Here is a 25,115-nt window from a genome sequence, read left to right as displayed (position 1 = left end):
TAGCCTGTCTCAGAACCTCCCCTGGAGCCCACCTGAGCCAGGACCGGGGGGGGGGGGGGGGGGCAGGTCAAGGTCGGATCACAACATTATCCCTCTCCCTGAGAGCTGCCGGAGTTAAGTTCAGCCCCCTCATGCCCTCAGCCCCCACACTGTGCCCCTGACACCTCCCCCGGCCCTCAGGACCCTAAATCCCAGCTGGGTCCTCCTCCTGAGGAGCTGGGATGGGGAAGAGTCTGAGCTGAGAGCAGCGGCTGCCCACCGCTTCCTTCCCAGGGTCGGGAGAGGGTCCCCAGGAGTCCTCTGTACCTCAGCAGCTGGCTCTGGCTCTGGCTCTGGCTCTGGCTCTGACTCTGGCCAGGCTCTGGGCAGGGTCCCTCTGGGGGCGCTTCCGGGGCTGTGTCTTCCTCCGGGGCCTGCAGCCACCGCAGCTCCTCAGGCTGCAAGGCCTGGTACCAAGGTGGGGGCCCGCCTTCAGGGCCCAGCACGGGGCTGGCGGCCTCCTGGTCAGCCCCACAGGCCCCTCTGCCCCCCGCCCTCCCCGTGGCCCCCGGGAGCTGCAGGAACCGCTGCATTGGGCACCGCCAGGTCCTGTTCTGAGATGAGACTGAGCTGACCCGGGAGCCAGGGACGCCTGTCGCTGTCCTAGACGGCCCGCCCCCGAAACTCGGAAACCAGACACGGGCAGGGAAGGAGGCTCTGGTTTCCTTTTCACTGCTCAGAGACAGGACTCAAGAGGGGGAGGAAGGTAGGGAGTGGGGACTAAGACACCCCAATCTCTGGCCAGGGGGTAAGTGGGGCAGGGGAGAGCTGATCCAGACAGAGGGGAGGGACGCCCTCCTCACCTCCACTCTCCGGCCACATCTGGACCTTGGCCTCTCTAGAACTGCTCTTCCTCAGAAATCCTGAGCACCTCCTGCCCACTCTGACCCGACCCCAGAGCCAGGTCCTCGATTCCATCCTTCCTATGGGCCTTCTCTGATCTCTACTTCCTCCCTCCCCGGCCCAGGGGGTTCTGCCCCCTGGCTCCAGCTGCTCTCTCACTCACACCCCTGGCCCTCCTGTCCGTGCTGCCCCTGCCCCGCCAGGAGTAGCTGGCTTTATTTGCTGCATTTCAGACCCCCTCGATGTGCCTCAAATCCCCGCCCACAGCCTTGCTCTCTTGCTCTCAGAGCTTCGCCACCTGCTTCTCACAGCAAATGAAAGGCCCCAGACAAAATCCCCAACACCTGCCTCGCCTCTCGTCCTGCCCTCCTCCCCGGGGCAGCAGTCCTCCTCAAAGCCAGCTCCGCCCTCCCTCCAGCTCTGTGCGCCTCGCCTCCCACTACCCAGGGGCCACCGAGCCTTCAGTTCCCTTCAGCCTCTCCCACACTAGTTAGACTTGCTCTCCCATCCTGATAATAAATTAAAAAAACAGCAGCAGTTAGACTTGCTCTTCCATCCTGATAATAAATTAAACAGCAGTTAGACTTGCTCTCCCATCCTGATAATAAATTAAAAAAATAACAGCACAAATAAAATAAACAAACCTTCTCGAACCACTGATCTCCTCAGGCAACTTTTTTTCTCTCCCCTTCACAAACTTCCAGAAAGCAAATTTCCCATTTGCTGTGTTTGATCTATTCACCTCTTATTTGCTTCTCTACTCACTGTCACTGGTTTTAGACGCTGATAAGAATTTAGGGCTGAGGGGCCGTGACGTCTGGAACTTACGTGGTTCAGCCAAAATTGCTGATGGCTAGAGGGTTATACAAACCAAATATGGCAGAATGTCAACAGTGGTTGGATGGAGATGGTGGATATTCTGGTACTCCTTGTATCACGCACTCAATTTTTCTGTTTGTTTAACATTGCTCATATAGAATGCTGGGGAAAAATTATCTAGCTCCCCCTCTTCGGACTTGGCCAGACTCGCCCCCCAGGACAGGAGGTAGGGAGCAGAGCGGGGTTGACCTGCTCTTTGTCAAACCAACAGTCATAATTTCTTTCCCTTGTCTGTGTTGACCTTGCTGGTGGCCTCCTCCGTCTTGAAAGCACATTCGGTTTTCCTCCTGTCTTTGGTTTACTTTTCCTCAAGCACCTTCAAACACTTTCCCCTGCATTCTGGTCGTGCCTAACGTCTGCATCTTCCCAGTTCATCTCTGCACTTTCTGCACGCATTTCATCAACTCTCCCTGAGTTACCTTAACTTCCTTCTGTGGCTTTGATTAATGCATATGTTAATAACCTCTCCTGCAATCCCAGCTACCTAATAGGCTTGAATATATCCCTCAGAGCTAACAATCTGTCTGTCAAAAGCTGGGCTCAGCATTATTTTCACCAACTTGCTTGTAACGTCTTTATTTCCAATAACACTGTACGGTGCTACCATCTACCCAGTTACAAGAAATAGTAACCTGGGGCACCTGGGTGGCTCAGTGGGTTAAGCCGCTGCCTTCGGCTAAGGTCATGATCTCAGGGTCCTGGGATCGAGTCCTGCATCGGGCTCTCTGCTCAGCAGGGAGCCTGCTTCCTCCTCTCTCTGACTGCCTGTCTACTTGTAATCTCTGTCTGTCAAATAAATAAATAAATAAATAAATCTTTAAAAAAAAAAAAAGAAAAAAGAAATAGTGACCTGAGTATTACCCTTATCTTCTCCTCACCGTTAAGCATCAGGTCTGTGACTTCTACTGCCTCAGAGGTCCTCAAATCCTCTGCCCCTCCCACAGTCTAGACCACCCTCCTGTCCCCCTCCCTTGTCTCCTGCTCAAACCAGCATACCCCCAACGCCTTCTCCACAATCCAGCCGAGAATCCTTCTAAAACGCCAGTCTGAGATCACCTGCTCTTGGTGAGCCCTTGGCATCCTCCCAACCCTCATTTCTGGTCACTCCAGGGGCTTGCACACGATTCGGGCCATATTGTATTAGCACCTACAACACGCGTGACCTGGCTCCCCACCTCCCTACAGGCTCTTTCCTCTGCCTGGAACATCCCTCTCTCTCCCCTCCCTCTGTCCTCCACGGATAGGGACCAGCCCCTAGCATCCCTCCGACGCTCCTGTAATACGGATTCTTCCCCTGTGCTCTCCTCTAGAGCAGCCAGAGGACGAGGACCGAGGGCTGTCTCAGGTTCACGCCTGTATTCACAGGGACTAGGAGGAGAATGGACACAGCAGCCCCTTACAAATGCTTATTTCAGGATTTACAAACAAACGAAAGAACCAACGAGTGAGCCGAAGGTGGGGGTTTGGTGGTAGAAGGGTAGGCGGTCCAGGTGGGGCTGATCTCTAGGGTCAAGGTGGGAAGCAGGAGTGTGTGAGCACCGGTCAGATGGGAGGAGATGGGGGCGCGAGCGCGGGGCCAGAATGAGGTAAATGGATTTGTAGGAGGGGCCAGGCCTGCGAGGTTCCGAGGGCCCCAGCGCGGGCCTTCCCAGACAGGCCCCAGACTCAAGCTCAGGGACGCTGACCCCTCCCCCGCGACCTTCTGGAGCCGGCTCGCCCGCGCGAAATCGGCGGGGAACCTGTAGTGCAAACCCGCAGACCCAGGCACGCCCGGGCCGGAGGGCCGGCCCCTCCCCCGCCGGCCTGCAGCCCCTCCCCCGCCGGCCTGCAGCCCCTCCCGGGGTCCCGGCTGGGTCTTGGCGCCGGGCGCCGGCGCGGGGGAGGGGGGGGCTCCGGGGCCCGGCCGCCGCGGGAGGGGGCAGGGCGGGCTTCCGGTCGGCGCGGCCGGGGCGCTGTCCATGGTGCCGGCGCGCCGCGGGCTCCCTCACCGCTTGTAGTCGGAGGAGAAGATGCCGCCGCTCGCCGGGTCGTGGCCGTACTCGGGCTCCCCCGGGCCGGCGGAGCCGCCCTTGTCCTCGCCGTAGGCGGGGGCGGCCGACATGGGGCTGCCGGGCAGAGCGCTTCGCCGGGGCGGAGGCTGGGGCCGAGGAAGCGAGCGCAGGCCGGGCTCCGCAGAGGCCGCAATCTGCGCGAGCGGAGGCAGCGCGCGGATTTATCAATCAGCGCCGCGCCGTGAGGCTCTTAAAGGCACCCGGGCGTGCGGAGCGGAGGGCGTGTCCACGGAGGGGGCGGGGCTGTGCCGCGGGGTCTGGGCCCGCCCCCACTCTCGGAAATCCCCGCCCCCTCCCCTTCCCGGGAAAGGAGACCCCTGTCCTTTTGAGGGATTCGATGCACCTCCGCGTCCTGAGGAGGGACAGCCTTCCCTCACCCTCCCGACCACAGGGTCTTGGTGGAAGGTCCCGACCACCCGGCTCCGCTCATTCCAGACACAGCCACATATGCTCCCCCGGGGCAGTGGAAGGAAAGCCGGGGACTGAAGAGGAGGCTGTGTCCCCGTGCTGGGGGTCCTAGAGCGGGAAAGAGGCACAGTACCCAGAGACCCGCTTCGGAGACCAAGGACGGTCCTGCTCCCAGCTACATATTTCCTAGAAAATCTGGGCCCCTCGGATGGTGCCTTGGTTCCTCACCAGGAAGCCAGGGGACTTCCTGGACCTGACAGAATTTAAGGAGGTTTTGTCCGTGGGAGGAGCCTACAGCCCGCTGTAGGCAGAGAAATGGAGACTGAATAGAAGGGACAGTGAACCCTGAACTCATCTTTGCAAAATAGTTTAATGACCATTCTGAAGCCCCAGTACACAGTCAGGAGGGCCTAAGGCCACACCTAGTCCACACTCAAGTTCAGGTCCACCGACATCTAGAAAGGAAGGGAGAGAGGAAGAAACTGGGTTAAGGTTTGGTGTGACAGGCAGGGCTCCTGGATCATGTCAGGCCTCCAGCTCAGCTGCCAAGGCCCAAAGTACCCCCAAGGAGAGATGGCCTGGATCTAGAGAGAAAGTAGTGACCAGGTTTTGGGAAAGGGGTGAGATCCAGTTGGGCCCGAGTTTGGGCCATCGGGTCGGATGGCTGAGGTCTCTTGGCTGGGTTTGGAGGAGGAGGAGGAGGAAGAGGAGGAGGTGGTGAGGAGGGCTTGACTTGGAGAGCAGGAGTTCATAGGGCTGAGTCTTGATCTAGACTAGGTACCAGGTGTGGGATCAGAACCAGAATCTGTGGGCCTGGGTGTAAAGGGCAAGAAAGATGGGCTCCGTAGGTAGGTTCTGCTGGGGGAATGCAAAAGAGGCTTAACAAGGACCAGCAGCGTCCGGGTTTGGAAGCAGGTAGGCTGGAGGAAATCGATGTGCCCAAGATCTGTGAGCTGGGGCCTTCCTGGAGTGGGCCCAAAAGAGTTTTAGAGAAGTGGAACTTCGAGTTGGCAGGCCTGCTTTGTTTCTGGGTGCTTTGGGTCCGGCAGAGTAAAGTGGATCTTGAGTTTGAGGTTAGCCCTGTTTGTTAACTGGCTGTGGAGGCGGAGGCGGGGTGGGGTCGTGGCTGGGTAACGGAGCCACACTCACCGAGCTAACAGGACTGCCGTCTATTCGCAGGGGGTCCAGGGTGGGCCCGGGGCCGAGCAGACGCAGCGCAAAGTGCACGCAGTTGCTGCGCGTGGGGTGGTAGGGGGGCGGGTCGGCGTCCATGGCCTCGCGCACACGGCGCTCCAGGCCCACCGGGTCAACGCCGCCACGTCTACGCAGCACACGCCACAGCGAGCGGGAGCGCTGCAGCGGGCGCTGCCCCTGTTTGGATACAATGCCTTCGCAGGAGCCCAGAAACGCGTGAGGCCCTTGGCTGGCGACATTCCTCCCTACAGGGATGGCCCAATGGCTGTAGATCAGAGCGGGGGTGGGTCCCGGGACCCTAGCCCTGTGATCCCGCTCCCAAATATCCCAGGACTTGGGGGTCCTGAGCCCCATACCCTGCGGGACAAGTACCCTTCTCCAGAGACGCGCGCCTCCAGCCTGGGACCTGCAGTTTTCATTCCCGTGGGCCCCACCCACGGGTGGCGCAGGGCTGCGACCGGCAGCCTCTCTTCGCAGACTGGGGCCGTCATCTCAGCCGGAGATGCTCACCTTCGAAATGGATGATCTCCCCGCGGCCACAGTACACTCCCACGTGGGCCCCGCACCAGCGTCCCGTGGGGGACAACAGCCTGAACAGGAAGAGGTCTCCCGGCTCGGGCTCCTTGCCTTCCAACTCCACCGCCTCGAAGTGCCGCCCCAGGAAGGCCTCAGACAGGAAGAACTTAATGGTGCTCACTGCCCCTGTCAGGGCCTGAGAGGAAACAGGGCCCCGACCACTGGGCGTTTGCACAGGCTGGGATGCAGGGGGAGCCGGTTCCTTCCCCTGGGCGTTGGGTCCGCTGGGCCTCCGGGGGCTCGAGGAGACCTGGCCCAGGGCCAGGCCTCACTAGCCCACCTGTGCCTCCGTGTGCTGAATTCCAGAAGCCTGCGCATCGCGGGTAAACCCTGCCTGGAGCCACCACTAAGAACCCGTCAATTCCCAACAACGGCGACCGCCTCCTCATCCAACCTTTTCTTCCCGTCCTAAATTGCAGCCTTTCCACTCCCCTCCCCCACCCGGAGCTCTCCCTTCCTCAACGGGTCCCATCTTGACATTCCCTGGAGGCAACAGGCGGACTCAGTGGACCCGAGTCGAGCAGAAGGCCTGAAGAAACAGAAACCTGAGTGACATGCAGACCTGAGACAGACATCTCCTCTGGGGACTGAGTGGTCTAAGTCCCCTCCAACAGCCTCAGCGGCAAACATCTATTGAGCAGCTGGTCCTGTGATGCTTAATACCATTTTACAAGAGAGGTACAGTACCCCTGTTTGCAAGTTGAGGAAACTGAGGCTGAGGTTCTCCATTGCCTGAGTGCACACAGCTCTGGTCACCTTTACCTCCCTTTCCTCTGTAAGGAGGTAAGAAGGCCGTTGAGTTCCGGTTTGTCCTATCGCCTGGGAACAGAGCGCTCTGGGGACTTGGAAAGATGGCCCCCTGGGCCGTGCCGGAGATGGGGTCTGAGACAGTGCCCCGGAAAGAAGGGGAGAAGAGGGCCCGTTGAGCACTGACTAATCCCAGGCTGGCAGAGGACCTGGGAGAAGGTCCCAGGGCTCTGGGTATCTTTGTTGGGACGGAGGGGCTTGACTCCGGCGGATTCAACAGGGATGGGAAGGAACCCTGTGAAAACGAGGAGTGGGCGGCCCAGGCCCGAGCTGCAGAGTGCCAACCACTGCGTGCCCAGTTGCTCCGGTCCCTGACGCTTGCGTTTCCTTCCTAGCCCTCGTCTCCAGTCCCCTCTACTTATTCCTGGGGGAGTCTCATTTTCCCAGACTGGAAGCTGTGGCACACTCAGGTGAGCAACTCATCCCCGATTGCCTGGAACTTTCCAGGTTTTTAAAATTGAAAGTTGCGGGGCGCCTGGGTGGCTCAGTGGTTAAGCGTCTGCCTTGGGCTCAGGTCATGATCCCAGGGTCCTGGGATCGAGCCCTGCATCGGGCTCCCTGCTCAGCAGGAGGCCTGCTTCTCCCTCTCCCACTCTCCTGCTGTGTTCCCTCTCTCACTCTCTGTCAAATAAATAAATAAAATCTTTAAAAAAATAAAAATAAAATTTAAAGTTGCACATCCCGAACCCAGGAAAACCTGGATGGTCACCCTAGACTCCAGTCTCTCCACGTCCTTGGACTTCAGGAGACCACAGTCATGGTCATGCTTTCTGGCAACACACCACGTAGGGCAGGCACTTGGGTCCTGCTTCCCCCCCTCCCGCTTTATCATTAGGCCAAGTCATGGTCACAGCTGTGCCCCGGGCCTCTGAAGCAGCAGACATCCCACCTGGGGAGACAAGACAAGTTGAGGATTTCTGCTCCGGTTACCTGGGACGTGAAGCTCATCTAGAGAGAAAACAAAACAGCTACCACCACCTGACCGCTGAGGAGGGAGGGTTCCAGCCGCCGCCCCTCCCCCTGAATCCCCCTAGGCTGTGCGCGCTGTGTGTGGGGCTGTCCATGCACAACTCTGCATTTCTTGTGCCCCTAAGTCTGAAGTCCTGGATGCAGGACAGGGAGACCGAATCCTGGCTGAGCCACTTCCCTCTATGGGACACACACACACGACTTCCTCCCTGCGGGCCTCAGCTTCTCGTTTGCGAACAGGGTCCGATAAGCTCAGAAGGCTGGGCATCACAGGCCCATTGTGAGACACTGAGAGCCCTTTGTGAGCTGGGAGAGACGGGCGGTGTTTGTTGATCTTTGGTCCGCTCCGGAGCAGACTGAGTTAGAGAGGTGGGGGGAAGGCATCTTTCCCAGCTCAGAGAAGAACAATGAGCCCTTAGAGGCTGGCTGCCTCCGTGACCCCTACCCCGGAGCTCTCCGAGAATTACCCAGTTGGAAAGGCCCTGGCAGGCAGGGCCCCACCCAACTCTCCCTCTGAAAGTTTCCAGTGGTGGTGGGGTCATGGGGCACTTTGGCCACTGCCAGTCGGGCCCTGGAATTTGAGTCAGGGTCTGGACGAGGTGTCCCTTCAGATAGTGGATCTAGGGCTACATGCGGTGCTCCATCCATAGTATCTATTGCCAAAAACTATGCTAAAGCCCCACTGAGCCCTAATGACAAAATGTCCTAATGTCATAAAGGAGACACTGTTATTCTTCCCATCTTACAGACACGGGAACCACGGCTTGGAGAGATTACCAAGCTTACAGGCTCGTAGGTGGAGAAACCAGGATTCAACCCCAGATGGTCTGGTTCTAGTGCCCTTGACCTTAACCACTGCACAGTATTGCCTCTTTCATGTTGCCAGCGCACGAGTGTCCCCCCTGCCCCCAGACCTCACCACCAGGCACTAGTTAATGCCAAGTACTGACCCCTTGTATCCTTCCTGATCTGGAGAAACAGCCGCCCTTCCCTTTGACTTTCATTGAACCAAGCCTCCACCTTTTTTGTGAGAAAGGAAAAGGACCAGGGCCCTGAAGCTGGGAGCCAGAGCCCAGTCCTGTCCTGATAATTCTGCCTACTCTACTCCGCTGGGGCTTTGCTGGGGGCCTGAGCTTTGCCTCCCTTCACCCTGAGGGTTTCGGGGGGAACAGAAGGATGAGGGTAGCCCTGCACCAGGGTGTCAGGCCCTCTCTCTGAGGCCCCTGCAGGACCTCAACCCAATGGGGTCCTGTCACTGCTGTTGTGGGCCAATGTGGTGGCCCTTGGTTCTGTGACTATAGTCTGACCCGAACTTCCGGCCCCTCCCATCCCCCTTCAGTATAGTCCCAGACACTGTGCCTCCGTGGGAGGCAAGAGTTTGGGGTCACTGCCCTTGGCTGTCACCTTCAGTCAGAACCAGGTTTGGGGCTCCCTCTTGGGGCAGAGCAGGTCCTACCCTTGAGCCCCCAACACCCTGCTCTGGCCCTTCCTGCTCTTACCAAGGGTTTGGTCACCTCCTTCCTCTTGGCACAGAGGGACCCCACTGGAATCCCAGCACCTACCCCAAGCAGCTTACCTTGCAGTGGCCGCACTCCACACCTTGCCGGGTGCTCTCCTTCTGTGGCCAGAGCAGGGAGGACAAGCCGTCTGTCCCTCAGGTAGACAAGGAAGCCAAGCAGGAAGCCCTGGGGCCCTGTCCTGAGCATTAAGGCCCCAGCCAGTTTGATAGCTGCACTCCAAGTGCCCTGTCCCCAACCTACTGAGGTCTGAGAAACTCTGTATTCCCTTTAAACGTGTTGAGACTTGCTTTACCGACTAACATATGGTCTATTTTGGTGAATATACCAAGTGCATTTAAAAATTTGTTTTGCTCATTTATAGTATTCTAGAAATACCAATTGGGTCAACATGGTTGATAATGTTCAGATCATCTATGTCTTTATTGATTTTTTGGTAGTTTTTCTATCAGTTGTTAAGAGAGGAAGGTTAAAACTTCCGACAATTGCAAGATGGTCTATTATTTCTCCCTTTAATTCTATTGAGTTCTGCTCTGTGGATTCTGAAACTTATTAGATACATAAACATTTTATGAGTGTGATGTCTGATGGGTTGACCTTATATCGTTATGAAAATGTTCCTTATCTCTGCGACTACACTTTGCACTGAAGTCTATTTCATCTGTTGTTGTTATGCTCCCTATTTGGAGTTTCTGTCTTTTACCGTCCTATTACTTTCAATTTGTTCTCTTTATATTTAAACTGCAGCTCTTGTAGACAGAATATAGTTAAATCTTGTTTTATTCATTTTGGTAATCTCTGCTTTTGAGTTAAACTGTTTAGCCCATATATATTTAATATAATAAATGATATGGCTGGACTTAGGTCTACCATTTTTTTTTAGTTCTTTTTGATTTTTTTTAAAGATTTTATTTATTTATTTGACAGAGAGAGAGATCACAAATAGGCAGAGAGAGAGAGATGAGGAGAAGCAGGCTCCCTGCTGAGCAGAGAGCCCTATGCGGGACTTGATCCCAGGCCCCTGGGATCATGACCTGAGCCAAAGGTAGAGGCTTAACCCACTGCGCCACCCAGGCGCCCCAGTTCTTTTTGATTTTTGTTCCTTTGCTCTTCCTTTCCTGTCTTGTTTCAATATACTCAAGTTTATCGTCATTTTATCTACTGTTAGCTCAACCTCTGTCTTAATTTTGAGTGTCTCTAAGTATTGCAATATACCTACTAAACTTTTTACAGTCTACTTAGAGATAATATCGTACTTCATGTAAACTGTAGGAGACTTGTAAACAAATGAGTCCATTTACCACTATCCCCTACTCTATCCTTTATGCTGTATTATGTGTGTTTTAACTATATACTATAAAAATCAGAAGCTAATGTTCTAATTTTTGCTTTAAAGTGTCCTATCTCTTAGAGAAAGTGAGAAGACAAAAATAGTCTTTTGCATTTACTTCTGATCCTCTTCCGTTCTTTTTTTTTTTTTTAATTGAAGTCTACTTAATCTACAGTGCTCCGTACGTTTCAGGTGTACAATAAAATGATTGAACAACTCTGTGCGTTTCTCAGTGCTCATCAAGGTAAGTGTACTCTTGATCCCCTTTATCTACTTCACTGGTCCCTCCATCCCCTTCTTCTCTGGCAATACCGATTTGTTGTCTGTATTTTTTTGTTTGGCCTCTTCATTCATTCGTGAAGGTTTAAGATTTTCTGATGTAATTTCTCTTTAGCCTGAAGAATTTCCTTCAGCATTCCTTGTGCAGGTCTGCTGGCAATAAATTCTCTTAGATGATTTCTTTATCTGAAAAATATCTATATATCATCTTCATTCATTCTATTGGATGTAGAATTATTAATGATTTTTTTCCCAGTACTTTAAATAAAGACTCCCCCCTCCCCCACTGTCTGACCTTCACTGTTTCAGGTGACAAGTCAATGAGAACTCCAACCATTGTTCTCCAGTATGTCATGTGTTTATCATTTTTGGCTGCTTTCAATATTTTATCTCTCTTTTCAGAAGTCGGATTGTGATGTGTCTAAGAGTGGTTTTGTTCATATTTAATCTTCTTGCGGTTCCCTGAGATTTTGAATCTGAAAATTTTGTCTTTACAAAACGTAGGGATTTTTGTTGTTGTCATTAATTAATCACATTTTCCTACCCTGTTTTCTCTGAAAACTGGAACTCCAGTTAATGCCATCACCTGAATATTTTTTGATAGGTCATATTTTTTTTTTCAGTATTTTTTTTCTCAGTCCCTTGACTGAGAGGTCTCTTGATACTTGATTTCACTGACCCTTTTTTGGATTCCGTCGATTTGCTGTTAAACTCACTCATTGAATTTTTTATTTTATTTTCAGTTCTAGGTTTCTTTTTCTTTTCTCTGTTAAGATTTCTCTTTCATGTATCCATTATAACTTTTTCCCTTAAACTCTCTTATAGATATTTATAATAGCTGCTTCAAATTCTGCTCCCCACAACATTTGGGGATTATTGCCATTCTATCAATTCTATTAATATTGAGTTACATTTGGAGGTGGGGCATCTCTAGGATTTTAAAAATGCGATAATGGACATTGGGTGGGGATGACACCTTATACAGAGTCTGGATTTTTTTTGTATCTTCTGAAGAATGTTGATTTTTGTATTAGCAGGGAGTCAAATTAATAGCTGGAAACTGACCTTGTATTTGTGTAGTTTGGGTTCAACGTTTGTTATGGTGAGTTTAAGGTTCCTCATTATTATTAGAGTGAATGCCTTAATCCTGGCGGAGTCTTCCAAGATGTGGCCCCTGTGGGATTTCAGTGGACAATCTAAGACATTTACCCATGCCCCTCTGAATTTGTGAAAATCATACTATAAATCCTATCTCTCTTGGAGCAGGCAGCAGCTGAAATACCTGCCCTTCTCTTCCTGCCTTTGAGCTGTTGCTTTCTGCTGGACTCTTTGGGAGTTTCACCTAGTAGCTCTGCAGTATGGGGGTCACCCAAAGATTTGAGGGGATTTCATAAGCAGGTTTAGGGGATTTCCTCTCTGCAGATCCCTCCTTTCTGGGTATTCTCCCTCAATATCCAGCTGCTCTGGCAGCTGATCTGAACTTCACCCACTGATATCTTTTTTTTTTTTTTTTTTTTTTTAACTATAGTTGCCATGATGTATATGACATTCCCGGGACTATCTATAACTGTGAGTCTGTGCCTTTTGACCACCTTTACCCATTTTTCCCAGTTCTCCACTAAAATCCACTGCTCTCTTAAGCCAAGAAGTCTGTGGCTTTCTGCAAGAGTTCTAGCCACCCACACTGCGCAGACTGGGGAGTGTCCTAAGGAGAAAGTTTTGTAAGGAGAGATCTCACCCAGTGCAGCTCAATTCCTTCAAGGATCAAATCTCCAGGTTCTTTGAATTCTTGGTTACTCTCCAATTCTTCCAAATCATTTAAGAATTTTACTTTATTTTTATTTTTTAATAGTTTTTTTTAAAGATTTTATTTATTTAATTGACAGACAGAGGTCACAAGTAGTCAGAGAGGCAGGCAGGGAGAAAGAGGAGGAAACAGTCTCTCCGCTGAGCAGAGAGCCCGATGTGGGGCTTGATCCCAGGACCCTGGGATCATGACCTGAGCCGAAAGCAGAGGCTTTAGCCCACTGAGCCACCCAGGTGCCCCGAATTTTACTTTTTTATTTTTATTTTATTTTTTTAAAAATTTTAAAAGATTTTATTTATTTATTTGACAGAGAGAAATCACAAGTAGACGGAGAGGCAGGCAGAGAGAGAGAGAGAGGGAAGCAGGCCCCCCACCGAGCAGAGAGCCCGATGCGGGACTCGATCCCAGGACCCTGAGATCATGACCCGAGCTGAAGGCAGCGGCTTAACCTACTAAGCCATCCAGGCGCCCCCGAATTTTACTTTTTTAAATGAACATTTAAAGTAAACTATTTTTGTTGTACATTGCTATGAATTTTAACACATGTATAGATTAATCATGGTCAAGATCGAGAACAGGTTTACCATCCCAAAGAACTAACCCATTAAATCATATTTGTATGGTCCACTTAGGACAATTAATGAACCAAAATTGGCACGTTATTTTTTTTTTTTTTTAAAGATTTTACTTATTTGAGAGCGCAAGCAAGCACAAGCGGGGGACAGAAAGAGGGTGAGCAGACTCCCCACTGAGAAAGAGAGCCCAACAGGGGGCTTGATCCCAGGACCCTGAGATCATGACCTGAGCTGAAGGCAGACACTTAACTGACTGAGCCACCTAGGTGCCCTGACACATTATTATTAACTAAGGTCTATTACTTCATTCAGATTTCCTTACTTTTTTGCCAAGATCCTTTTCCTATTTCAGGATTCCATCCCAGATACCATATAACATTTAGTCATCATATCTCTCTGGGCTGTTCTCAAAATGGTTTTGATTTGCCTTTCCTTCATAGGTTAAACATATTTTCATGTGCACACTTCTCATCTGTAAAATCTCGCTCAAGTTCACCATTTTATAATATACAATTTAGTGAGTTTTAGATTGTTCAAAAACATGCACAATAATCACCACTAATTACAGAACATTTTCATCACCCTCAAAAAATACCCTATATCCATGAAGCAGTCACTCCTGAATCCCCTCGTCCCCCAGCCACTAGGAACCACTAATCTTTTTGTCTCAACAGATTTGCATATTCTGGACATTTCATATGAATGGAATTATATAATCCACAACCTTTCGTGTCTGGCTTCTTTCACATGGCACAATGTTTTCAAGATTCATCCATGTGTAGCCTTTTTTTTTATGGTCAAATAATACTATGTTATATGAATATACCATATTTTGTTTATTCATGCATCAGTTGATGGGCACTTGGGTTGTTCTCACGGAGTATTATGAGTAACTGTTATGAATATTTATGTACCAGTTTTTGTTGGAACTTATATTTTCAGTTCTCTTGGATAGATATCTAGGAGTGGAATTACTGGGTCATATGGTAATTCTGTTTAACTTTGTGAGGAACCATCCAACGGCTTTCCAAAGCAAACAGCAAATTTGCAAATATCCAAAGCAAATTACATTCTTACCAGCAATTTTCCAATTTTTCCACTTTCTTACTTATACTTGTTTTTTTTTAATTATAGCAATCCTAGTAGGTTTGAAGTTGTATCTCATTGTGGTTTTAATTTGCATTTCCTTAATGACTAATGATGTTGAGTATCTTTGCATGTGGTTATTGGCCATTTGTATATTTTCACTGGAGAAATGTCTATTTAATACCTTTGTTGATTTTTAATAGGGTTGTTTTTATTTTTAGGTTATTAAGAATGCTTTATATATTCTGGCTACTAGTCTTGATCAAATTATAGTCCATGAATATTTTCTCCCACTTTGTGGAGTGTGTCTTTTCACTCTTTTGATATATATAAAAGTTTGACACCTGAAAAGTTTTCCACTTTGGTATAGTTCAAATTTTTTTTTTTAATTTTGTTGCTTGTACTTTTGGTGAAGAAAGTATTGATAATACAGAGTCACAAATTAACAGCTGTGTTTTCAGACTCTTCTAACTTAAACGCTTAGGCCTTTTATCCACTTTGAGCTAATTCTTGCATATGGTGTAAGGCAAGGGTCCAACCTCATTCTTTCACATGTGGATTTACAGTTTTCCTAGCACAACTTGTGGAAATAGTCTTTTCCCCACTGAATAATCTTGGGACTTTTGTTGAAAATCAATTGGCCATAGTTGTATGAGTTTATTTCTGGACTCTGAATTCGATTCTGCTGATCTATACAGTTATTCTTATACTGGCATCACACCATCTTTATTATAGATTTGCCGTAGGCTTGAAGTAGGGAAATGGGAATCCTCCACCTTTTTTTTTTTTTTTTTTAAGACTGTTTTGGGTAGTTAAAGTCTCTTGCAATCCTATATGAATTTTAGAATCAGCTTGTCCATTCCTTTAAAAAAAAAAAAAAAAAGGCAGTTGGGATTTTGATTGGGATTGTGTTGAATTTGTAGATCAGTTTGGGAGAGTACTGCCCTCTTGTCTTCCAATCTATGAAAATGGAATGCCTTTCCATTTATTTAAATCTTCCTTAGTTTCTTCCAACACTGTTTTGTGGTTTTCAGTGTACAAGTCATGCTCTTCTCTGTAAAAAATAATTACTAAGTATTCTTTTTGATACTATTGTAAATGAAACAGTTTTCTAAATTTCATTTTCTGTTCATTGTCAGTGTACAGAAATGCAACTGAGGGGTGCCTGGGTGGCTCAGTGGCTTAAGCCTCTGCCTTCAGCTCAGGTCATGATCCCAGGATTCTGGGATCAAGCCCCACATCGGGCTCTCTGCTCATCAGGGAGCCTGCTTCCCCCTTTCTCTTGTGATCTGTCAATAAATAAAATCTTTAAAAAAAATGCAACTGATTTTTATGCATTGATCTTATCTTCTGATAGCATCCTGAATTTATTAGCTCTATTAACTTTGTGTGTGTGGTGTGTGTGTGTGTGTGTTCTTTAGGATTTCCTATATATAAGATCATGTTATCTTTAAATAGAGGCAGTTTTACTTTTTCTTTCTAATCTGGATGGCTTTTATTCATTTTTTCTTTCATAACTGCCCTGCCTAGAACCTCCTGTAAAATACTAAATAGGGAAAGCAAGAACAAACATCCTTTTTTTATTCTTAATCTTAAGAGAAGAGCTTTCAGTGATGTTATCTGTGGGTCTGGTGTGTGTGTGTGTGTGTGTGTGTGTGTGTGTGTTAAAACACACAAAACATAAAATTTACCATTTTAACCATCTTTAAGTGTATAGCTTAGTGGCATTAAGTACAATCATACTGTCGTACAACCATCATCACTAACCATTTTCCAGAACATTTTCATCATCCTAAACTGAAACAACCCAGAATCTCTGTCACAGTTCCCACCTTCCTTTATGAGGCGATTGTAACAGTATCAAGAACAAAGATGGTCCAATAACAATAACAAACCATACAGGCCAATAATTTTTATGAACAAAGATGCAGAAACTATCTTCTAAAATGTTAGCAGACTGAATGTAGGAATGTATTAAAACTCACCATCAATTTGGGTTTATTCTGAGAATTCAGGCATGGACTAAAATGAAAAAGCTGTTAGAATAAATCACCCACTATCAGATTAAAGAAGAAAAGCCATATATTATAATCTCATTAAGTATGTAAAAACATTCTGTAAAGGTTAATATCTAAGATAACAGCTTTTAAGCAAGCTGGAAATGGGAAACAACTTACTTAACAAAGATTATCATGGCAAACACATTTAATACCAAAGTGTCAGAGCTGCTCATGAGTTGAATTGTGTCCCACAAATATTAGTATGTTGAAGTCCTCACCAGTATCTCAGAATGTGACCTTATTTGGCAATGGAGTCACTGCAGATGTAATTAGTTAATATGAGGCCATTAGGGTGAGTCCCAATCCAACGTAACTGGTATCCTTACCAAAAGAGGAAATATGGACACAGAAGCAGACACACACACAGAGTGAGAACGTCATATGCACATGAAGGCAGAGGTCAAGGTGATGAATTTACAGCCTAATAGACATTAAAGGTTGCCAGGAAACCACCAGAAGGTACAGGAGAGGCAGGGAGCAGCTTCCCCACACAACCTTCAAAGGAACCAATCCTGCTGACATGATGATCTTGGACTTTTAGCCTCCAGAACTGTGAGACACTGACTTCCTACTATTTAAGCCGCCCAATTTGTAGTACTTTGTTACAGCAGCCTAGTGAATTAATAGAGCTTCCTTTCAAAATTAGAACAAGACCAGGATGTCTGCTATCACTGCTTCTACTCAACACTGTACTGAAGATGTTAGTGTAAGGGAAGAAAAAAACCTCCTCCTCGACCCTCTTAGGGTCTCTGGCTGGACTGGAGAATTACACTGATACAAGATTAGCATGAGAAAAGCATACAAATGTTATTAAATTTCTACCAGTCCATGGTGGGGGGATGGGGGGGTAGGGTTCACAAAACAATGAAGACCTGAAAAAGCGACCAGAGAAGGAAGCTTTTTAAACTTTTAGACAAAGAAATAATGTTTGCCAAGAATTAACAACACAGGGATTTGAGCTAAGTGTAGTAAATGGTGAATGTGAGGGTAGAAAAGTTATATATTGGTCTGTCCCTGGTTCCTGACTAGGCACTCCTAAAATCCTTTTAAATTCCTAAGGGATAAGAGCACTAGAAGCATCTTTAACATTTGGCCTTTTGCCCTGGTTTGAAACAGAGCTCCTAAATCCCTTGGATCTGATCATAGGTGAGAGCAATGTTTTCTGTTCTAACGAGGTGACTCTTGGTGGGCTTTTGGGGAGGCTGGTCACCAGAAAGACCAAGCCACGGTTACAAGGTTAGAATTTTCAGTTCCATCTCTCATTCTCATGGAGAGGAAAGGGGCTAGAAATGGAGATAATTTTATGTATATAAAAAAATGTTAAAATTTTTATTTAAAGTATTTATATTTAATATAATTTATATACAATCTCCATATTTTTAATTACCTCTAATAACATTAATAATATTATATAAATCACTACAGTAGATATATCGAATCCTATGTGTCAGGCATTATACAAACTTAGTGCTTATGACTACCTGAGAGGTAGAATGGAAGAGCCTGATATATCATGGATCCATCTTGTAACCCCCTAAGGAGCCACTGGAATAGGACTTTTGTAGTTAAATAAATTCTAGAGAATAACTAGTGTGAAGGATAATGGAAACTGGGAAAGCAGGTTTTCAGGGGTGACTGGACAAGGACAAATGAATTAAGAGATGAATGTGTCAACTAAGGCCATGGCAGGCCCAATAAAAAGGCAGGGACATAAAGGAGAGATTGAGGTAACTGACACTTGAGAATCTCTTTAACTGGGCTGTGCCCAAACCCCAAATCTCCCTTCCCAGCCAAAATAGGTTAAGAGTTAAGGTTTCTTCCAGTTTTTGATTCACGTCCACTGGTAATTAATAGCACTTTCTACTCTTTCAAAGTGCTAGAACATTAACTTACTTAATCCTTTCAAAGTACAGACAAGCATGTTAAGAGAAAATGATTTTAAAGGTTTTTTTTTCAAGGTCCAAAGGACACAACCAGGACCATAGCCCAGGTGTTCTGGCGGCTGAACCCCATGGGTAACAACGCAGAGCAACTACGGTCTATTTGGCTAATAGGGCTATTGAGAGAGCAGAACCTACATCTTCGTGAGGTTAGAGTCCTGGCTTGTTACAGATAAAGCTTCATGTCCATCTCTATTCAGGATCATTCCAAGAGAATACATTTAGAGGTTTTCAAATCAGGAAGATCACCAATATCCTCCTTGCTTTTCATAATTATGTCAATTTTCCTCAACAGAAGTCAGAGACTTACAGCATCCAAACAAAACTGTAGGGTTTTTTGTTTTTACCAACTGACCCTTCTCAGAGCCTAGCAGAAGCACTGAGGATCTGTCTATCCCCTGATCTTTGTTACACTACATTAGGAACAGCCTAATGCAAATAAGAACCATCTTTATCATGTTTTTATCACAGGTAATTGCCACCTGGTCTCCAAAAGAGAATGAGTTTTTATATGTAACCATGAAAGTATGTGTATCTGAATAGATGGATTAATCTGTGTTGAACCTGGGAAAACCATTGGGGTGCTTCTGTGGAATTCCTGCATTTGCTTGTATTTGTGGTTCTCAGGTCCCTGGAGGATAGAGAACTCATTATCATCCTGGATCTTGTCTGCACACATGTAGGAGAGCATCTGAAGGCTCTAATTTTGAATATTCAGGATTTGATTGAAAGGAGTAAGGATCCTGGAGTCTGAGAGGTACGTTTCATTTCTGTTTAGTAAGTCAGTTCTCATTTACTGAGAGCTCATTAACTATTTATTATCCACCAGGCTTTATTGGTCAAGTCACTGGAAGGAGAAACAACGGGAGGGGAGTGACCCACAGCAATCCCCAGAGGACAGAGTCAGCGCCACTTGCTGATAAAGCAGACTCTGGCCATGTTTCACTGGAGACAGTTTCCACAGGGAACAGCTGGGTCTTACCTGAGCAAGTGCAGGTTACACCTGAGTGGTTCAATGACTTATACAACTATGCCACCCCAAGGTATTTTGGGCCACGTTTATATTTGTCAGATTGTTCTTCGGGATTAAGAACAGAGGCAAAACTGTCACAACAACCAGAAGTGAAAAACATCCCTCAAACATACAGTGAAGACACTTACAGGTGACAAGTGACCCAAACTAAAATTTCAGGAAAAAATTTCAGGAGGAAAAAAACAAACCAAAACAAAACCATGTGAACCTGAAATTGAGAACCCTGTGAAATTTTGAAAGAGACAAGCTTAAGATAAAGCATATAGAACACCTATACTATTTACTTGCACCTAAGAAGTAGTTTAAGCAGAAAATTTTGACCCCAATCTTATTTGAGGATTATACAACTCATGAATCATATATTCACCTTAATTTTGCAGAAACTATTAAGACTCTAAAATGTGTACAGAGCAGCAACGGGCTGAGAAGACTAAGACAGTCTTGAAGAATAAGGTGCGTGGACTCATCTTACCAGATACCGAGTCTTACCCTAGAGCTGTAAGAATTAAGACAGTGTGGTGCTGGTGCAAGATGAGATGAAATGACTAACAGAACAGACCGGTGGGCCCAGAAACATTGGTGAACCAATACTTTAAAATTTGTATCTTGGGGGATGCCTGGGTGGCTCAGTGGGTTAAGCAGCTGCCTTCGGCTCAGGTCATGATCCCAGCGTGCTGGGATCGAGTCCCACATCAGGCTCCTTGCTCGGCGGGAGCCTGCTTCTCCCTCTGCCTCTGCCTGTCATTCTGTCTGCCTGTGCTCACTCTCCCCCCCCCTCTCTGAAAAAAAAAAAAATTTTAAAAAAAAAAAATTCTTAAAAAAAAGAAAAATTTGTATCTTGGAGTGAGGAGATGTGTCCATTTCATCATCACAGAAACAAGTTAACTAAAACAACTAAAGAAGATTAAGAAAATAAATGTGCCTTCCACTACTATTTATACCCCAGGTCCATGAGGGGGTGGATGTCACTAACAAAGTCAAAGAAATGACTTTCTAGATGGTTTTGTTAAGGAGGGGATGATACCACAGGAGGCAATGATCCTTATCTTATTCCAAGCAGAAACCAAGAAAAATCATATCTTAACTTTACCAGTTTTGTAGTGTTGTAAGAATAGCCTGGCTCTTCTAAAAAATGACAGGTTGTGTGTGAGAAAAAACGCACGTGTGGTGGTCACTGCTGGTGCTCTTCATTTCTCCGGTACATCAAGGTTTCCATCTGGTGCCCTCTTCCTTGTGCCTGAATGACTTCCTTTAATAATTCTTGTAGGGAGGGGATGCTGCTGATTAATTTTCAGCTTTAACATGTCTGAAAAAGTCTTTATTTCACCTTGTTTCTGAAATAAGAGAACTGCTAGAGCATTCTAACTCGACAGTTTGGTTTTGCTTCCTTTTTAAAGATGTTGCTCTAATACGTACTTGCAATGTTTCCACCAAGTTATCTGCCATCATCTTTACTTCTGTTCTTCTGTAATATCTCCTCATACTGCAACGCCCCCTGGTCCCACGATTGCTTTTAGATTTTTTTCACTAGCTTAAAAAATTTTGATTATGATGTGCCTGGTATATTTTTTCCTGTTTCCTGATCTTGGATGTTTGCTGAGCTTCAGTCTGTAGATTTATAGGACTCATCTGTTTAGGAAAATCTTGGTCATTATTTCTTCAAATATATCCTCCCCTCTTATCTCTTTTAGGGATTCAAATTACAAGTATATTAGGCCACCTGAAGTTATTTAACAGGTCACTGATACTCTGTGTGTATCAAAATTTCAAAACAAAATTTCCTATTCCATTTTGGATAGTTTCTATTACTATGTTTCAAATTCAGTAATCTTCTGCAATGTCTAATCTGCTATGAATCCGACCCAGTTTCTCATGTCAGATGCTGTATTTTTCATCTCAAAAAGTTAAATTGGGATTTTTAGATCTTCCGTTTCTCTAAACTTTTTGAATCTGTGGCATACAGTTCTAATAACTTTTAATGTCCTTCTCTGCTAATTCTAGTATCTTTGTTCTGGGTTGGTTTCAATGATTATTCACCCCATTTGGACTGCATCTTTTTTTCTTTTTTGCATGCCTGGTAATCATTGATGAGATGTTAGACATTGTGAATTTCACATTGTTAACTGCTGGATATTTTTGTATTCCTACAATATTTTTGGAGCATTGATATAGTTCTAAGATGTAATTATTTTGAATGTAGTCCTTTCTGGTCTTATTTTTAAGATTTGTCTGGTGGGACTAGAACTGTATTTAGGTTAGGGGTGTTTATTCCCCACGAATGAAGCAAGACTTTTTCAGTACTCTCCCCAATGCCTAATGACTTACAAGTTTTTCCAATCTTGGTGGTGGGTATAGGCACTACTTTTTCTGCATAATTCTTTCAGGTGGTTTTTTTTCTGGCATCACGTTTCCTCACATAGGGGCCGATCAGTACTCTGGTGAACAGTCCATGTGAACCCACTTTCTATATTGACCTACCCAGGTCTCTCCTCAGTGGTACACTGTCCTGTAAACTCTAGCTGCCTCAGTCTCCCTGGACTCTCACCTCCATTATCTTCAACTGAGCAAGTCCACTGGCGTAAATATTTTACACTGCTTTTACTTCTCCTATCAATACTTTAGTTTGATACAATAGTAGAGAGATCTATTGACTTTTTTTTTTTTTAAGATTTTATTTATTTATTTGACAGAGAGAGACAGAGATCACAAGTGGGCAGGCGGGGGGCGGGGGGGGGGGCGGGAAGCAGGCTCCCTACCAGCAGGCTCCAAATACCAACACATTGAGAGTTGGGGCTTAAAATTACAAGTTTTTAGACCACATACATATTTTTTACAGAGGAAGTGAATCACTACATTGTACACCTGAGGCCAAAGTAGAACTGTCAACTATACTAAAGAAAAATGTTTTGTTTTGTTTTTTTAAGATTTTATTTATTTAACAGAGATCACAAGTAGGCAGAGAGGCAGGTAGAGAGAGGAGGAAGCAGGCTCTCCGCTAAGCAGAGAGCCCGATGCAGGGCTCGATCCCAGGACCCTGGGATCATGACCCGAGCCGAAGGCAGAGGCTTTAACCCACTGAGCCACCCAGGTGCCCCAAGAAAAATGTTTTCTAAACATATATATTTTCAGGGGAGAAGGCACATTTCACTCCACAGCATTGTACCGACTCAGAAGTGTCTCCTCTGATAGTAACGACCGAACTCATGAACAATTCGAGAGTGTGTATGCCAGCCCCCTGTCACACGCTTATATGGGTAGCTTTGCTTATTACACAGGTGAGGAAACCAGGTCGAGCTCATTAACTAGACTAGGTTACAGCTGCTAAGCTGTTGCAGAGCTAGGATTTTTAGCTCAGGCAGCTTAACTGTAAAGTTCAAACTCCTAATTCTCTCCTTAAACTGCCTTAACTAGAGGAAAAGTCATTTTGAGATCTTAGGAACTGAGTTCAGGAATTTACTAGTTTAGTTGTTACACTTTTGGAACTGGATTGGAGAATGGCTTCAAATATAAAGTGACTCTTTTGATAACTACTTATAAGAAAATAAACCAGACACAGGACACAGCATTTAAGTGACTTGCCCGAGCAGTCTTTTGGCACATTGGCAGCAAGCCCCTGCTGTCAAACTGGGTCTCCTTTCTCTCATTCCCTAATGCCCCTATGTTTACACAAGTGTCTTGAATTCATTTAAAAAACATCTCCTCACACCGGGCATCCAGGCGCTGTCCCCAGTATCCCTCACACAGAAGCCCTGTTTGTACCCCCTTTAATCATCCAGGTGTCACTCTTGTTCTGAGATTCAACTCAGCATTGAGAGAAATCAGAGTCTGATTTCTTTCCGAGTTTAGTGGAATGTTTCTACTGTTTTATCATTAAGTATGAAATTTAGTATCAGTTTCTTTCAAGTGCCTTTATCAAGTTGCTATTTGTCTATTCCCATTTTGCTAAGTGTTTTCAATCAAAGGAGATATTGAATATTTTCAAAAAACACTTTATCAACTGAGATGATCATACAGATTTAACCCTCATACAGATTTAAACTATTAATACAGTGATTTATAGAAACAGGCTTTCTAATGTTGTATCATTTCCAGGATAAAACCTTTTTGGTTCCAGATGTAGGGAACAACGGAATCTGCTAATATTTTATTTTAGGGGTTTGTATTTATGGGAGTTTGGCAGTTTTTTCTTCCTGTGCTATGTTGGTCAGGTTTTGGCATTAGTGGGTTGCAAACATAAAACAGGTTGAACAACTCTCCTTGATGGCAGCACTCCGGGAATAAGGGACAGCAGGAGCAGAAACACCAGGATGAAAAATAACAGGATATGCTCAGAGAATAGGATTTGAGACTTCTTAAATGGACTAAGTAACACAAATCAGGTTTGACTAGGTTACTAATTAATCTTCAAAACACAACTTCTCTGCCAAAACACTTTTACTCTCATTTTACAGACAGAAGAGAGTCCGAACTCTTTGGCTTGTATTCAAGATCCTTCCTGCTTTAACCCAACTTACTTCACGTTCAACCTTGTCTGTGACGCTTGTTTGCCCAGAACGCTGGGTGTGAGCTATGACGGCACATCCAAATCCTACCCACCTATCAAGGCAATAGCTCAAATGTCCACAAAAACTTCCTGGATCCAACTGAACTATTTTGAATTCCTGCGAACTACAGCAAATCCTCAGCTTCTGGCTTGCCAACTTCTCAAGCTCTTTGACAGCTATAGGGGGCTAGCCAGTGTCACCCCACCCCCGCCCCCAATTCATGTCCTTCCCAGAAACTTAGAACGTGACTTGACCTGCAAACTGTCATTGCAAATACAATTAGTTAAGATCAGGTTACACTGGAGTAGGGTGGTCCTTTGTCCCGGAGGACTCTGTCCTTTTAGAGAAACAGAGACACAGAGAAAACATCCGCTGGAACAGTTAAGATACGAATGATGCAGCTACAAGCTAAAGAATTCCTAGGATGGCTGGTCACCGCCAGAAACCAGGAAGAGGCAAGAAAACCTTTTTACCCACAGCTTCAGACAGAAGCATGATCCTGCTGACATCTTCATGCCGGACTTCTTGGTTCCAGAACTGTAAGAGAATAAACGCGTCGTTTTAAGCCACCCAGTTTGTGATGCTTCGTTACGACAGCCCTCGGAAACTAAAACAAGGGCAGTTTTGATCTGTAATTTGTCTTCCTAACCGCAACAGCGCTATGTCCCTAGTCCAGCTGACAGCTATGGAGGTACTCATGCTCTCTCGTGAGTGGGCAACAGTGGTCGGCAGGAATTACCGAAGCTCAGGAGCTCCTGCTCCGAGACGACGCACAGCTAATGCTCAGTAAGCGTAACCATTCTGACTGCAGGGTACGCGGCTGCGCAGATCATCGGAACGCAGAAACGGAGTCAAATACGCGGCAGCCGGCGAGGGAAGGGCCTCGATCCCCCGAAGGACGCTCAGGGAGGAAGGAGCGAGTTCTTGGGGAAACGGGAGTCTCCAAGCCGCTTTCCCAGCCCCCGCTGAACTGCTCTGCCCTCTCCCCACTCCCCACCGGGGACCCAGCACCTGCGACCTCAGTCCAGGAGTCCCATGGCCCACCTACCCCGCCACTGACTCGCATCTGCCGGCGCATCTGTGTCGCGTCAGCGCGTCCCGCTGCGTTGCGCTATTGCGCGGGGCGGGACTTCCTCCGCACGACCGGAAACCGGAAAGGGCTGCTTTCCACCGGAAGG

At 46.6% G+C, this 25,115-nt stretch overlaps 2 protein-coding genes across 7 annotated transcripts in view; both read right to left on the bottom strand.

The window, feature by feature from the left end:
• AP3B2 (adaptor related protein complex 3 subunit beta 2) overlaps positions 1–4,038 on the bottom strand; it is a 29,148-nt gene extending 25,110 nt beyond the window's left edge. The window contains exon 1 of the mRNA XM_059371491.1: positions 3,750–4,038. Within this exon, the coding sequence (XP_059227474.1) occupies positions 3,750–3,862 (113 nt within the window). The 5' untranslated portion in view covers positions 3,863–4,038. The remainder of the gene's footprint in view (positions 1–3,749) is intronic.
• A 549-nt stretch (positions 4,039–4,587) lies between these two features.
• LOC131999004 (uncharacterized) lies at positions 4,588–25,091 on the bottom strand. Of its 6 annotated transcripts, XM_059371485.1 has the most exons (5): positions 24,986–25,091; positions 24,415–24,474; positions 5,925–6,126; positions 5,370–5,659; positions 4,588–4,675 (listed from the first exon to the last, which is right to left on the bottom strand). In XM_059371485.1, exons 1-5 carry the CDS (start codon positions 25,013–25,015, stop codon positions 4,643–4,645), a joined length of 615 nt encoding a protein of 204 aa, XP_059227468.1. In that variant the 5' UTR covers positions 25,016–25,091; the 3' UTR covers positions 4,588–4,642. The 6 variants fall into 6 exon arrangements, with proteins under 6 accessions (XP_059227468.1, XP_059227470.1, XP_059227467.1 ...); XM_059371487.1 differs by having other exon boundaries at positions 4,594–5,659; positions 24,411–24,474; positions 24,986–25,085; XM_059371484.1 differs by having other exon boundaries at positions 4,594–5,659; positions 24,986–25,071.
• Between the last annotated feature and the right edge of the window lie 24 nt (positions 25,092–25,115).

This window comes from Mustela nigripes, chromosome 13 (genome assembly GCF_022355385.1).
Source record: "Mustela nigripes isolate SB6536 chromosome 13, MUSNIG.SB6536, whole genome shotgun sequence".
NCBI lineage: Eukaryota > Metazoa > Chordata > Mammalia > Carnivora > Mustelidae > Mustela > Mustela nigripes.
This window is presented reverse-complemented; position numbering and strand designations above follow the sequence as displayed.

Excerpts from the sequence above, each read along its gene's own strand:
- LOC131999004 (XM_059371484.1), bottom strand. The coding sequence starts at position 25,015 with ATGCGCCGGCAGATGCGAGTCAGTGGCGGG. Across the intron at positions 24,475-24,985 it reads AGATGCGAGTCAGTGGCGGG|TTCTGGAACCAAGAAGTCCG; the intron begins GTAGGTGGGCCA and ends ATTCTCTTACAG. Across the intron at positions 6,127-24,414 it reads TCATGCTTCTGTCTGAAGCT|GCCCTGACAGGGGCAGTGAG; the intron begins GTGGGTAAAAAG and ends GTTTCCTCTCAG.